Below are 13,603 nucleotides of genomic sequence, written 5' to 3' on the forward strand. Positions count from 1 at the left end.
CCAAAAGTGCACCCTAGGACCCCAACATCTAGGGTGGTAATATTCCAAACTGCAGCCGGGAGCCCCAATATCTAGGGTGGTAATACTCCAAAACTGTACCCCAGAACCCCAACATGTAGGGTGGCAATACTCCAAAGCTACACCCTGGAGCCCCAACATCTAGGGTGGTAATATTCCAAACTGCACCCTGGAGCCCCACTATCTACACATGCACACAGAAAACTACACAGTATCTGAGGGCTGCAATCTGTTCTGTGTGCACACGACCTCTAAGCACACCAGGCCCACGAGCAGGATTCTGTCCTCCCTTCTTCAGCAGTTTTTTGAAGCCATGGAGGGTGATCAGCCACTTCTGAAGCGATTTTGGCTATGAGCATGGAAGGTCTGTGCCACGACTCAGCTTCCTAAATGTGCCACCCAGCATCTCCCATCTTGAACCTCAGCAGAACAGCCTTAAGGTCCACCAAGAAAGCCATTCACTTCCTGAACCGGTGGCTGTTCTGTCCCTGCACTCCCTGGGGTATAGACAGGGAATGGGGGGTGTGAAGCTTGGTGTGAGGTCTCCAAATCTGACTCAGAAAGGAGTGCAGGGGAGACACCACTGCTATAGAAACAGGATGCTGGCCCCTCTCCTCAGATGCCTGAGACCCACACTCAGAAACAGGCATGTCTGGAAAAGGCTGGGTATCCTGAGGGCACATTATGAATTATAGATTACTCCTTGGTAAGTCTCTACTTTGAGGTTCAGCTCTGTAAACACTATGGAAGACACTGGAAATGGTGGCACGCTGCAGCAAAAAGACATCAGACATCTTCTCCAGCAGTGATTCCAAGGTTCCCATATACAGTTGTCCATGAACACAGGAAGAAAGTCCCCCATGAGCACACTCCACTGTGATCAGTCCCTCTGACAGTTAGGCAGCTCCTTGACACCAGCACCTAGAACAGCTAGGGAAAGCTGTCTGTTCTATGTACCCCGTGCACCCCGTGTGGAAAAAGCAGTGACCAAACGAATGGAGCCCTGTGGTGTGAGTTCTGAGTCTGCGAGGTGACAGCATGTCACAAAGGCCGCACTAACAAACGCTCAGGAATTCATCAAGGCGGTTGCGAAGCCTGGCCGTCTCCTTGTGCGAAGGACAGCTGACACCTCCACGCTGGTGACTGACAAGTGCCTGCCCTCCTGTCATTTAATCACCACTCCAGGGCACCCTGACCTCCCAGGATTAACATCTGCTTCTTGGAACTTGGTTCAAGGCAGGAATACAAAGAGCCCGGTCGTAAGCACTCCAACCACATGCCAAATCCGCACTGTGTTCAACCAGGCCCTGCCCGCTTCAGGCCCCAGGAGAACTGTCAAGGGCTTGTCACGGTGCCTCGACCGTCCAACACTGTGAAGTGTGTCCTTTACACAGGGTGAGTTAAAACTCAAGAGCCACCATTTCTTTTCTTCTCAGTGGCCAGCTGGCTTAGCCGAGGTTCATTTGTCTATGATCTGGTTTCCTACAGAAAATACATTCCTTTATTTCAAACCAAGACCAAATTATCAAAGATAAAGCAGGATACTATGAAATACATCTAGATTGATGCACCATTGAAGCAGTGACCCAGGTGACTATCCTAGGCTGTGAGATGTGGGCTCCATGGAGAGAAGGTATCAGTGTAAAATAAACTCAAAGATTGTTCAATTATGAGCGGTCTGTAAACCACAGGCATACCTGGAGTAGTGCCTACGGCAGCCTCCATCTTGTATATACAACATCCACCTTGGTCCCGGGCTGCTGAAACTTCCCGTTGCCTTGGAGAAAAGCCGCAACCATTGGCCCCAGGTGGGGGTTATGAATTTATAACCAATACCTCTGAGATCCTGACTTACAACCAGAATTTATGATAGGTTACAGCCTTCTAAACTCAGAGGAGAGTATGTCCCTTACGAAGTCTGCTTCTCGACCTTGACAACAGAAAATCAGCACGTACCTGTGCACAGCAGACCCCATCTCCAGGTGTCCTATACTCCACCCAACTGCTTAGTTTCAAACTGCAAGCGACACCACTTTCCAAGGGTGAGGGCAGAGGCAGTTAAGTGAAGCAAGGGCTCCGTGGCACTTTCCGTGCTGTCCTTGTCTGTGACCACTGGGTGGCCACCAGCCCCAGAGGTGAAGACCTGAGCTCCGGAGGGAGAAGCACACCAGCCTGGCAGCCCAGAATATGACACCAGTAACACCCAAAAGTCCTCAACTGTGGACAAGGCTGCTGTTACCACATCCCAGCACAGAATTATCTGTCCTCAGCGCGTGCCTGACAATCACATAACAAAGTGCTCTGCCTCCTCTTCATTCAGGAATCCCAAGGTACACCTGCCCCAGATCACTAGACCTGACTTCTGGGCAAGGACAGGTGGTACAGATGCAGCATTCAGGGATCCCAAGGTACACCTGCCCCAGATCACTAGACCTGACTTTTGGCCTTTCTTACAGGACAAGGACAGGTGGTACAGATGCAGCATCTTCTCAGGATGACCACGCATCACAGACCTAGACCCTGGTCCTTTGTCATGCCAGCCAGGATTCTCCTGAGCGCTTCCTACCCTTCTTATAGATCTGGTCTAACCGCCCAGCATCCTGTTACCCACAGTTCTCAGACAAAAATCCAGATACAGCCAATCCTAGCAGCAGTCATACTGGTACGAACTAAATGACCTTTCCCTGTGTGGGGAACTGAACCTACCCAAGTTATTCTGGGAGAACATAGCACGGTCTATTTGATGAAAACTATATAAGTATTACTTCAATAAGTCATCAGAACAGTAAATTTTAATGGTGTGTCTTCTTTTAATGTAAGAGGTCCTGTGCTGGCTAGTTTTACATCAACTTGACATATGTTTGGGTCATCTGTGAAGAACAACTCAATCGAAAAAACGCCCCCACAGGACTGGCCTGCAGGCAGGTCTGTGGAGGCATTTTCTTGATGACTGATATGGAAGGGCCCAGCTCACTGTGAGCAGTGCCACCTCTAGACTGACTGGTGGTCCTGGGTGCCCAAAGAAAACAGGCTGAGCATACCAAGCCAGTAGGCAGCATTCCTCCATGGTCTCTTTCAGCTCCTGCCCTGACTTCCCTCAGGAATGTGATCTGAGAGTTACAGAGTGAAATGAACCCTTTCCTCCCCAAGCTGCTTTGGGTCATGGTGTTTTCTCACAGCAATAGAACCACCAGGACAGGTACCAGACTGAAAACAAGATGACGCTACGGACACCTGAACAGTATACTGTTACAGGATGCTGTGCATTCTGAGGGAGGAGGGCGGGGAGTTTACACAATTTACATTTAGGACCCCAGGCCTATATGATGCCTTAGGATCTGGTGCACACTAAATACCAGCTCCATGAGAAGCCTGGGACCAGTCAATACTTCAGATTTGAGAATATTTGCTTAGACATGAGCCACTTCAAAGATGCGTCCAAGCACAAACGAGAAAACCACTTGTTTCTTATATAGTGTTTGAAGGTATTTATATGTGTACCGTCACTGCGCCTGTGTTTTCATTACAGCCCACCCCCAGACAGGTACAGAATTCACTTCACTTACCTCTTTCTGACGATCTACAAACCGAATCCTCCTATAGTCTTTTTCATCATAAACCTGTAAAAGGAAAAAAAATCTATTACTTTTACAACTGAATTCTGAGTGACGTCACTTAATATTGATCCCAAACACTACAGGACAATGTTCCCTGTGGCCTACAGCCATTGATGAGAAGACCCACTAAGAGGCAGCGTACTTGTACTGAAGGAATTCCCTCGGGAATGAAGGCCAAGAGCGCAGACTGGAGACAAGCCCCTGTCTTCAGATAGCCTATTCCAAAAGGCGACATTTCAGGAGACAGTGCTCCTTTCCGCCGCCTCCTCCTCTGATTGTTTGTTCGCTATTATATTGAGCGTTAGGGTTGCTTTATCCCCTACTGCTAAAACGTGGACCTCAATACAAAGATACGACCCAAAGAACGAGTGAACACCGACTCCCGGCCGGAGGTCACAGCTACAGTCAGAGCCGGGCTGCGGGCTGCAGCCCAAGGTGAGCCCAGCAAGGGCTGCGCGCGCGCCTGGCAGAAGCACACCTTGCTAGGCGCCCCGCCACCGTCAGTCTCGGGCTCCAGGCGCGGCGGCGGCGGCGGCCGTTACCTGGCCGGTGTGCGTGATCTTCTCCCCGCTCGACGACACTCGCACCCCGAAACCCCGCGCAGCACTGGGGAGAGCCAGCAGCCGGCGGAAGGTCAACGCCGCCGCCATCTTCCCGGTGACCCCTGACCCCGCGCGGCGTACGGAGCGCCGACGCAGGCGCACAGGCTGGCGGAGGGACTTCGCTGGAGGAACTTATTTCGCCCTACGGTGAAGTGGAGTTCCTGGGCCCGCCGGTTGGCAAGCCGGTTCTGCTCCTGCGCGACAGCGACAGGGGAAATGGAAACTGCAGATGCGATGTGTGCGCTCGATCTTACGGCGATGGAGAAAATGCAACATTTCAATATTATTTATTGAGTAAAGAAAGAGATTATTCAGCAGAAGACACAGGACATACACTCAGCTTTCCTGGTCGTGTGTGTTGGGGGCTGGAAAGGGAGCCTTCTGAACATTTTTTTGCAGCACGGAGCTAATAAATCAAGTTTCCAGTTAGACTGCAGGCGATTTTACCCAGCTTGGAAAAACCAGCCTTGAAAAGCTCCAAGTAGAGAGACCAGATGCAAATCGCCGTCTGTAACTTTGGAGCGCGTGTTGGCTCCCCTGTCTCACTTGAATCTGAGCCAAAACGTCATACACTGTCAGACCTTAGAGTGAGCAACTTGGCTCAGATGTGGACAGGATGGAGGGAGACCCCAGACGCAGAGCAGGGGTGGGTCACTAATTCCAAGAAAGTGTCAGAAATTAGTATGAGCTTGGGATTCCTCAGCCGGGGATGCAGACTGATGACCTGGCTCGTTCTGTGCCTAAAACAAGTGAAGATGACCAGAGAGGGCAGAAAGACACAGGACACACACACGCGCGCGCGCCTTACAAAGCTGAAAGTTGCCCCAACAAATGTGGATCTGAATTACCCTGGCTAGCCTTAAGCTATGTAACCCAGGCTAGCCTTGTGCTCACCACCTTCCTGCCTTAGACTTCAGACTGCTGGTATTTCAGGCTTACGTCACAGCGCCCCGTTCTGCAGATTCGTTTTTCTCCCTCTTTTTAAAGGATCTATTTCTTTTTTTTTTTGTACCTGTCTGCGTGTGTGCATCTATGTCTGGCCATATGTGTGGGTGCCTGGTACCAGAAAGAAGGCTCCGGATCTCCTGGAAGTGGAGTTACAGATGGTTTGAGCCGCTGTGTGGGTTCTGGGAACAGAATGGTCTTCTCCCAGAGCAAACAAACGATCTTAAACTGCTAAACCATGGGTTCTCAACCTGTAGGTGCACCCCTTTGCGGTCAAGCAATTTTTACAGCGGGGTTGTATATCATATATCCTGCCTATCAGATATTTGCATTACAACTCATAACTGTAGCAAAATTATAGTTATGATGTAGCAACGAAAATAGAATAATCGTGGTTGGGGGGTCGTCACAACATAAGGAACTGTATTAAAGAATTGCAACGTTAGGAAGGCTGAGAAGCAGTGCACTAAGCCATCCCCCCAGCCCCGATTTGTCTCTTTTTAAAATGTCTTATTCTGTGTGTTCATACACACATGGGTTCACACACACGCGTGTGCCACAGAATACATGTGAAGGAAGTCTTTCTCTTCTTCCACATGGGTTTTGGGAATTGACCTTAGGCCCTCGAGTTTCTATGGCAAGCAGTTTTGACTCCCAAGCCATCTCTGTGACCCACATTATTTTTAAATCACAGAACTCTGGGGTCAAGGCATTCCCATGACCAGGTACCGAGATGCGCTGAGCGAACTTTGTGTGATCTGTGAGACTGGGAGCCAGAGGGGTGGCCTTGATGGTAACCCACATAAAAATACGATGGGTGGGTTTATGAACTACCTGAAATCCGGGATAGAAGAGAGTTACCTGGAAGCCAGTGGCGGTGTGGGAGTTTATAGTCAAACTCCTTCTGCACTTGAAGCTTTTTCATAGTTTGGGGGCATGGAGGACTTTACTTACTAGCTAGAGGAGTGTCTGTTCCTGCTGTCCTGGCCTTTTCCCATGTGTGCCTGAATGTCACTTAGTGGAAACGTGTAACCTGTACATTTTGTCAAATATATATATATGTGTGTGTGTGTGTGTGTGAAAATTATATATTTATAGATATACACTTATGTATATTTATAATAAATATGTAGATATTTATGTTAAATATAAATGTAATATATATAAAAGTGTATTTATATATTATACATTTATATATATTTTCGCAGCTGGCAGTTTCCTTTTTAGTCTAAGTCTGCATTTTGCACTTAGTTTTTGTCTTCTCGTGGGCACCAGTGTTCCCAATCCACAGTGGTTCCAGCAACTCCAGGGTAGTGCTAGCTACAGGACTAGAGAAGAGAGCTAGGGCTGTAACTCCGGAAGCCTGCGTCTGGGTCTTCCGTTCCAACAGGCGTGTGATCCCACGTGACTCCACGCCATCCTCTTGACCGTGGCGTCCCGCCCTACTGCGCAGACGCGGAAGCTTTGGGTGAGCGGGCCCCGGAGACCGTGTAAGCAGGAGATCGTGGCGGGTGGCACCCGTTCCCAGGAGTGGGTCTGCGTTCCGTGGGCGGCAGGCAGAGGCGAGTGGCTGATGGCCGGGAGTGCGAGCGGGGGGCCCTGGTGGCTTCCCGGGAGCGCGCAGGAGGGGCACAAGGGGACGCGGAGCCAGGCGTGCAAGCCTGGCAAGTGTGCTCAGTCTGACCTCTGACTGCAAGTAACCCCGCAAGGGAGGCCCTAGGGATGGATAGGCGTGCAGCCGCCGGTAACCGCGCTTCTGTCCCCACAGATCTGGCATCAGCATGGCTGCCCTGCTTGTGAGAAGCGCGATGGCTTCGCTCATGGATCCGCTCCTGCACCTGAGTCGCCTCACGGTGAAGCCCCGGGCCTTCTCCTCGTTCCTGCTGGGGACCCTTCCAAGCGCCAGACCCTGCGCAGAGGTGCGCTCGCTTCTCTGGGCCCGCCCCCTGCTGCCCCTGCAGCCCTCGCTGGGCTTCAAGACCAAGGGTGTCCTCAAGAAGCGATGCCGGGACTGCTACATGGTGAAGAGGCGTGGGCGCTGGTTTGTCCTTTGCAAGACCAACCCCAGGCATAAGCAGAGACAAATGTGAGGGCAGGTGTTCATAGGAAGTTCGTTTCGCCGTATCAAAGAAAAATAAATGTACGCGTTCTGTAATCGAAGATCTGTGGGCCTTAGAGTTTTGTTGAACTCACCCGTTTAACCCCAATCATAGCCCAGTTCCTTCAAATCTAGCCAGACCAGAGCTGTTACTGTTCCTGGAACTGTGTTGAGCCGGAGGACAAAAGAAATAGGAATACTAAGCTGACTTTATCTCTTGAGACAAGATCTGGCTCCATAGCCCTGGCTGACCTGAAACTTGCCGACAACCTCCTGCCTCTGCCTCCCTGGTGTTCGTCATCAAAAGCGGCAGAATGCAAGCGCTTCTAAGAAACCAACTGAGCCGGGAGGCTCCTGTGGGGAGCACAGCAATCCCAGCTTAAAAATAAATGGTGTTGTTGGGTAACAACTATCCCAACCTTTACTCAAGGAAAACCTTGTTTACATAGAGATGTCTTTCAGAAACCAATTAAAAATGTTTGTCTTGACTGCTCTGAAACTCTGGAGTAGTAGTGTTCTTTATACCAACAAATTCATGCTTTCAAGAAGAGGTTCGTGCATTTTTAGCTCAACGAAAATGATAAAGCTTCTGGCTTCTGAAGGGAGCATTAGGACACCAGTGGGTTTTTCAAAACTTGCATTCATTAGTATTAAAAAGTGGGGCTGGGCTTGTCCTCCTTTTGGAGTAGATCTTTTTGGCCCTGTGCCCTTTTGTGGTTTAAAATCTCTTTAGTCCAGTGAATTTCAGGTTCACCTTGTGTAGACTACTAACATACCAGACCACAACATGCTTTGTGGCCCTGTGAGTCTGACGTACAGTGCTGTGGACCCTCCGTCAGCTATAGGGAGTGATACCTCGTTGCTCCTTGTAGTGATATTTGTCTTAATAAAGCTTGCCTGAAGGTCAATGCAGAGCTAAGTCACTAGAGGCCAGGCAGTGGTGGTACACACCTTTAATCCCAGGACAGAGACAGAGGGATCTCTGTTAGCTCAAGGCCACCCAGGACTGAGCCTGAATCTGTCTAAAAGAGAACCAGAGCTCGTAAGAAGGTGATCCCAGCACTTGGGATCACACACCTTAATCCAGCACTAAGATTAGGTGGAGATGGGAGTGATATGGCTGGACTGAGAGAGGGATGTAAAGATGGAGGAGTCAGGAGCTCAGTGCAGTCTGGAGATGTCCTCTGAAGCAGTCAGTCAGAGGATGCAGTCTGAGAACAGCATCGCCCTTTGGGTCTAAGGATTTGATAGAGATAAAAGATCTCTCTAGTGACTGGCTGCACTGCTCTGATCTCTCGGCTTTCACCCCCAAATATCCGACTCCGGGTTTTTGTTAAGAACAATTAGTATTCGTGCTGTAGCTACTGGTACCCTGGATCATTTTCCTGGAGTGTCATGAAATCCGAGATGTTTTCAGTGGGTGGTTACAGGAGATGGCCATCCTGGGGTCATACAATACTTGGTGAGTAGTTAGGTGTAGGCAGAAACCCTACAGACAAGGGCTTTGAAGAGGGATCCTGGCAATAATGTATTTTTAAGGGAGTCAGGAAAACCATGTATGTTATTGGTTGCATTTTGAAGGGCGTGTGTGAGCGTACATGTGAGCATGAAGCCTGGAGGAGAATCTGGGAACACAGGAGGAATAGCTGGTGGTCGTGAGTAAAACCAGCAGCTTAGCAGAAGGACCTAGCTCAAATGACAGCATGAAGCAACTTCTCGGCTTCATTATCCACACAAGGTTCCATGTTGCTGGTTGCCCGAACTCTGCAGAAAATCTCTTATGGGCCCAGGCACAGGAGGCAAGGTGCAGAAACCCACTTACACACCCGACCAACAGAGGACCATGGGCCAGGGTGACTGCACGGGCCTGGCTCTAAACTCCCTTTTCTCATTGTGGTTACTTCTATGAGTCCACCTTAGTTCCGGTTCTTGGACTCAGAAGGCAACAGTAGGTGGTGGCACAACTAAGAAGTGAAGCCCAATTCCACCATTTTTGGCTGTGTGACATTCTGTGCTGAGTGCCTCAGCTCCCATCTATAAGATGGGAAATTATAAGTTTCGAAGCTATAATGTCCGAGTTAGAAGAATGTGGCTTGCAATTTGGTGTGTGCCTGTCACTGTGTTAGTGATATAGGACACTTGTCATCCTTTTATTTCCAGAATTCTCCAGTTGAAGTTGTTTTCAGGAGACATAAGTAAACTTTTGAATAGCCTGAATCATTCATCCTAGCCTCTGACGACAGGCTGAGCCTAGGTAGGTTAGGATTTCTGTTTATGTGAAGACACTCATGGCCATTTGGAAGAAGTGGGAATGCCTGCTCACCTCTGGGGCATTTCTCATGGTTCTCAGCTTTGAGTCTTTGGGAACGGCTTTGTAAGGCAGGTTGTCTGATCTTCAAGGCAGTAGCTGTGGTCCTTTCTTCTGGAGATAGTACTGCATACCAGGGGCAGTGACTCTCAGGGGCTGTTCACAGGGCAGAAAATTCAAGCTGCCCCACCAACTTCCAGGGTGAGTGGGGATTGAGGACCAGACATAGCTGGTCCTGGCTACTTGAATTCCAGTGTCAGGTCTGCCGCCTCAACTCTGTCAGACCTGAGGGACCCCCAGTTCCCGTCTTCTGCTTCATTGGTTGTGCGGATAGATAGAGTCGGTGGGCCATTCCCTGGCCACTAGGACCAAATAGCACTGGCCTGAACAGAAATACAGGTGGCCACTCAAGCCTTTGCATCCTGAGGGCGGGCACAAGTATGCTATAAAAGTCTGATGGGAATCTGATGGGAGCACACCTCCCTTCCTTTCATTGGTTGGTTAATTTTTTATTTTTTGTCATGATGAAAAATTTAAGTGTTAAAATACTGTACTTTTTCTATCAAAAATTTAAAGCCTTAATTTACTCAGCTGGTTTTCTCAGAAAAGCACTGAATTCTTTGGATAAAACGTGGTAGAAACATTAGTTCCATTAGTTCCTTTCCCTGGAACAGCTTCACAGTGTTCTGACGAGACCTTGGAGGCGCTAATGTCCAAATGAAAACCTGCAAACCAAGACACCATCTCTAATCTCCTGTCTTCCCTGGGTACTGTGTAGCGGCATTTCAATTGTATGTTAATAAATAAAGCCTGCCTGAAGATCTGAGAGTAAAACAGTCCCACTGGTCAGCCGCGCAGACCAGGTTATGGTAGCACACACCCTTAATCCCAGCTGCCACAACAACATGCACCTTTAATCCCAGTAGCCACAATGACATACACCCTTAATCCCAGCTGCCACAACAACATGCACCTTTAATCCCAGTAGCCACAATGACATACACCCTTAATCCCAGCTGCCACAACAACATGCACCTTTAATCCCAGTAGCCACAATAGTTGCCATAGAAATCGGGTGGTGCATACCTTTAATCCCAGTGCTGCACGCCTTTAATCCCAGCCCTAGAGAGGAATATATAACAGAAGGAAACAGTTCTCAACGCCTAGTCTCATTCTGAGATTCCAGGAGGCAAGGGCGCCCCTTCAGAGGGAGGTAGAGGAAAGAGCCAGTGACTGGCTGTTTTGTTTTTTTGGATCTTCTGGTTGAGCCCCAATTTCTGACCCTGAGTTTTTATTAATTGTGCTTCAGTGCTGGACACTGACCAGAATGGCCCTCCCTCTGAGATCTTCAGCCAGGTGAGTATCACTGACTGATGCCTCCTGTGCCCTCCAGTCAGATCTCAGGTTTCACGAGCACAGCTCCCAAAGGGCCCATCAGCATGTTTGCCCCTCTGACGTATCAGCAGGATGCTAGCGCCCATGGGAGTTCACCTTAGCCTGCAAGCCACATGGCCCGAGAAAACTATGAATGAGAACCTCATACAAAATGGCAAGCTTATTACAAGATGAACTTTTTATGGCTTCCTTTCACTGTTTCAAACGCGCACTTCTCAATGTTAAACAATACACATGTATGTTGTCCCTGGCAACCCTTGGCTATGGCTTGTATATTCCTTACGTAGGCAGACAGGGCCAGAGCCTAGGAACCTCTTTATACAGTGACAGAGAAAGGCTTTTTTAAGACTGGCTGTGGTGTGGAAGACCCTGAATGAGTTTGCTGATGAGCCATCACCCACCATGGTAGCTATTCTTTTAGGACCCTCTCTGGATGGTCTGAATATTGTATTAGAAGAAAAATGAATGAATGATATTGAAAATTATGGGCTGCAGGACCCCAGTCCGTAGACCCCCCTCCAAGAAGAAGGGTCAGCACTAGCTGTGTGAAGGAGGCATATCCAGGTGAGGAGAAGCCAGGAATCACGGCAGGACGGGACAGTATCAGGGTAGAGAGGTGTTTAATGCTACACACACCACCAAGAAGCTGAACACCTGCCAGGGATGATGGGGGCAGAGCTAAAGAGTAGAGTTGAAGACAAGGAAGGGCTTCACTGTGGGTGAGAATGAACACTCAGGCTGGAGTGGTTTCTGGACTCTTCTGTGTGCACCAACCACCAGGCCTCCTGTGTGTCTCCTGTGAGCTGTGGGCTGGGCTGCCCCTGCCGGGTGAGTGAGCGAGTCCCTAGGGAGAGATGGTGTGCTCCTCTTCTCGAGACTGCCTCAGGAGTACTCCGCCCAACACACACACACACTATACACTACTACCACACCACATACCTCAAACCACACACTACACATTACACGGAGATGTCAAGGCCCTGTTCCTCTTCTAAGTGTGACTTGAAGCCAAGCCCCTTCCACCTGCACCTAGGACAAGCCTTGCCTAGACTCTCCGCGCCCCCCCCACACACACCTAGGTATTGAAATCAAGACTCCCTAGGGTACAAGGCAAGTTTGCTGTGCCCTCTCTTTGGAACACAACGTAAGCTACGTGGATTCAGGCGGGGAAGAACCTGTGCATGCAAAGCCCAAAAAATAGAAGATCCCATCATCCTGTGGCTGCTCCTTCTTGAACAGGCTCCAGAGTGGCTTGTGTTTTCCCCTTTAAAGAGTTTCCAGCCACCATGGGTTGTTTGTGTGACTGTGTGAGACTTAACCCAGACTTCCCAATCTTTACTCTCTCTTTTTTTAATAAACCAGCATAAAGTAGAATTTATTTACATAATGCAATGATCCGTGAAGGTTACCATAACACCGAGGGACTGTATTAGCCGCTTGAATGGAATTCATTAGAAATTAACTACCACTTAAATTAATTTTCCCACAGTCACAAGGCTGTAATGGCAGGAGAAGGAGCCGTCCATCAGCGGGTGCTGACAGGAGACCTGTCACCACCATTATTTATAGGTGAGTGTGTCAGCCATGGAGCAGGCACCAAACACAAGCCTCTGGACTCGGGCCGCTTTAAAGGGCCCCCACATCTTCTTCCTGATAAGGAACCCAGCCTTACCAATCCTCACCCTCCCTCCCTCCCTCCCACTAGCAGCCGGGGATAGGCAGCAACTGGTCATGTGGACGCAGCCCAGAGGGACAAGTCTGCTCAGGAACAGTACTGTAATACACACATGCTTACAGACAGTACTGGTGACTGCCCTTTTGGCTTGTAAAAGGCCACTCAGGACCATGGAGTCCAGAGCCCAGTGTCAGATTAGTGACCCACAATGGCTTCTCAGGCTTCTCTGGGAAAAAATGCAGACCTCAAGGGAAGAGCTTGTAGGTAGCCTACCAGGCCTTGTTTAGAAGAACACAGCCCGTGTGTGCACACGTGTGCATTAGGCCATTGTGGTGTGGGATGGTATGTTCACAAAAGCAAAAGGGGTTCGTGTCTGGTGTGCGTGTGTAGTGTACATCTATGAGGACACATGCACATACCTGTCTGCTCATGCAGTGGGTTTTGGGGGACATGTGCAAACAGTACACATACATTGTATATCTATATGTGTTGCAGTGCATACTATGGGTATGCGTTGTCAGTGTGAGCTCACCTGTAAATTGTGCAGGTGTGTCTACCCATGTATGGTGGGTGTTCATGTGTATGTTTGTATGCTTGCGTGAGTGTGCAGACGTGTTGTACGTCTATACATGCAAGCGCGTTGGCAGATACCCCAAACGGAACACAGAAGAGGCCTTGGCTCCTGATCAATATCTGGACCACAATTCACTTTTGAAAAGTAGGCGTGATAGAAGGGAGTTCCTTAGGGCCAAATTGATACTCATGAAATCATAGGCTCAGCAGTCCCTGTTAAAAATGCTGCAAGTTCCCCAGCGGGCCCGCAGAGCAGCTGGTCCCAGGCAGAGACGGCTGCCAGACCCCGGAGCAGTGGCTGGTTTGGGCCTTGTGGGATTGGCTGCCTTTGGCCCCCTCCACTGCCTGTCCACCCATGGCTCTGGACCCTTC

The 13,603-nt window shown here is 49.5% G+C and overlaps 2 protein-coding genes across 5 annotated transcripts in view; one reads left to right on the plus strand and one right to left on the minus strand.

Annotated features, from left to right (window-relative positions):
* The window catches only part of Ndufs6 (NADH:ubiquinone oxidoreductase subunit S6), a 7,228-nt gene extending 2,916 nt beyond the window's left edge, over positions 1 to 4,312 (minus strand). The window contains exons 1-2 of one of the 2 annotated variants that reach the window (XR_003377789.1): positions 4,114 to 4,294; positions 3,585 to 3,638 (exon numbers count right to left, since the gene is read on the minus strand). Coding sequence is in view for 1 of the 2 variants with exons in the window: in XM_005356704.1 (XP_005356761.1) it covers positions 3,585 to 3,638; positions 4,178 to 4,285 (162 nt within the window). In the remaining variant the exon portion in view is untranslated. Of the gene's footprint in view, positions 1 to 3,584; positions 3,639 to 4,113 lie in introns of both variants that reach the window. The other variant, XM_005356704.1, reaches the window with a different exon arrangement.
* Positions 4,313 to 6,602: 2,290 nt separating this feature from the next.
* Positions 6,603 to 7,773, plus strand: Mrpl36 (mitochondrial ribosomal protein L36). Of its 3 annotated transcripts, none has more exons than XM_005356707.1 (2): positions 6,603 to 6,650; positions 6,951 to 7,773. In XM_005356707.1, the coding sequence occupies exon 2, from the start codon at positions 6,964 to 6,966 to the stop codon at positions 7,270 to 7,272; it is 309 nt and encodes a 102-aa protein (XP_005356764.1). In that variant the 5' UTR covers positions 6,603 to 6,650; positions 6,951 to 6,963; the 3' UTR covers positions 7,273 to 7,773. The 3 variants fall into 3 exon arrangements, with proteins under 3 accessions (XP_005356764.1, XP_005356763.1, XP_005356765.1); XM_005356706.1 differs by having other exon boundaries at positions 6,614 to 6,672; XM_005356708.3 differs by lacking the exon at positions 6,603 to 6,650 and adding an exon at positions 6,651 to 6,744.
* The last annotated feature ends 5,830 nt before the right edge of the window (positions 7,774 to 13,603 follow it).

Source organism: Microtus ochrogaster, chromosome 19 (genome assembly GCF_000317375.1).
Source record: "Microtus ochrogaster isolate Prairie Vole_2 chromosome 19, MicOch1.0, whole genome shotgun sequence".
Taxonomy (NCBI): domain Eukaryota; kingdom Metazoa; phylum Chordata; class Mammalia; order Rodentia; family Cricetidae; genus Microtus; species Microtus ochrogaster.

Excerpts from the sequence above, each read along its gene's own strand:
- Mrpl36 (XM_005356707.1), top strand. The coding sequence starts at position 6,964 with ATGGCTGCCCTGCTTGTGAGAAGCGCGATGGCTTCGCTCATGGATCCG.